The sequence below is a fragment of the Egretta garzetta genome, unplaced genomic scaffold (genome assembly GCF_000687185.1).
Source record: "Egretta garzetta isolate BGI_Z169 unplaced genomic scaffold, ASM68718v1 scaffold283, whole genome shotgun sequence".
Taxonomy (NCBI): domain Eukaryota; kingdom Metazoa; phylum Chordata; class Aves; order Pelecaniformes; family Ardeidae; genus Egretta; species Egretta garzetta.
The window spans coordinates 157,777-159,263 of record NW_009259043.1 but is presented as its reverse complement, the minus strand read 5'-3'; the positions used below and the strand labels follow the sequence as shown (position 1 = coordinate 159,263).

The 1,487-nt window shown below is 48.8% G+C and overlaps 1 protein-coding gene across 1 annotated transcript in view; it reads right to left on the bottom strand.

Annotated features, from left to right (window-relative positions):
• Positions 1-985, bottom strand: part of LOC104122814 (serpin B12-like) — an 8,661-nt gene extending 7,676 nt beyond the window's left edge. The window contains exon 1 of the mRNA XM_009634987.1: positions 818-985. Coding sequence (XP_009633282.1) covers positions 818-985 — 168 coding nt within the window. The remainder of the gene's footprint in view (positions 1-817) is intronic.
• Positions 986-1,487: the final 502 nt, after the last annotated feature.

The following is a 1,487-nucleotide window of genomic DNA, read 5'->3' as shown; positions in this document are numbered from 1 at the left end:
ATGCCATTGGCCTTCTTGGCCCCCTGGGCACACTGCTGGCTCATATTCAGCCGGCTGTCAACCAGCACCCCCAAGTCTTTTTCCACCGGGCAGCTCTCCAGCCACTCTTCCCCAAGCCCATAGCATTGCATGGGGTTGTTGTGACCCAAGTGCAGGACCCAGCACTTAATCTTGTTGAACCTCATACAGTTGGCCTTGGCCCATCGATCCAGCCTGTCCAGGTCCCTCAGAAGAAAGACTGTAGAAAGCAGAACTTGCACTGCAGGGAGTAAAGGTGCAGAGATCGGAGCAGTGGTCTTCTTCACTCCCTCCCTGCCCACCTGGGTCCCTGTGAGCTTTGCAGGTGAGACATTTTGACTCTTGAATATCATAAGTGATAAGTGAGCTAACACTTCCAGCCACCCAGGTGCAATCACTTCAGGTTTCTGCAACTCTCCCCACTACCCACCCAGACTCACACTTTCAGGATTCGCATAGCAACCACAAGAAGAAGTGCCTGCCTGTAATTCTGAAACAAAGTCTGACATTCTGGCAGCAGGCTGGGGGAAAGCCAGAGTGCCCTGCTGTGGTGCATCGCCTCCTCTCATTCAGCCCTTGCTCCGTGCTCCTGAGCCTGCATGGGGGCATGGTACAACTCACACAACCAGATGGCACAGAGCGCACCAAGCACAACTGTGAAGGCAGCACCTGTGCTTGAATTCATGCTCGTTTCCTATGAGACCCTCGCATGCGTATCGTGCTAGCATGTCCAACATTTCCATTAAGGGAACAGCAAGCAATGTGGAAGCATCTTGGCATGGTAATCATTAATACTTACTTTCTCTATCTGAGCAGCAGTGTTGTTTTTTGCACCTAGGTGGACCAGGGCCAGGGCAACAGAGATGCTCATTGGAGAGAAGACGATGTTTGTGTCCTCTGCATTTCTGTTGAGCTTATTGTAGAGATCAAGGCAAAACTCAGTAACTGGTCTAGAAATGGAGTCCATCATGAAGCAGCTGCTGACTTGGAGCACAAAAGAAAGAAGAAATTTAATGCAGCTTATTGCCCAGCTAGATCACACTGTGAAGCATCTGGCTGCCCTAAGATTGTCCCATAGCTGGTTGCTAAAAAATAGAAGTTTGCTAAATTCAGAGAGTTTGAAACAGCCAACCTTGCACATGTCTGTTGGTCCATGCTACACAGCAGCAGCAAGGACACAGCGGGTCTGGAAAAGGGACCCATGCTCACAGCACGGCTGAATTCCTCAGGAAAAGCCATTTTCCTGTCTTATCCCATGGTGTATCTTATTTCAGGTCATGGTATTGAAATCAGTCAACTGTGGATTAGCATTTTCCTTCTCCAAATGGGTTTGATGTACACAGTTACATCAACTCTTTGCTCTTGTAACAGTATACAACTAATGACAGAAACTTGGTGACAGAAACTACACTTGCATATGACCATGTCTGGTAACCAGAGCCGCGATATGAGGGTTTCAAACAGCAGGT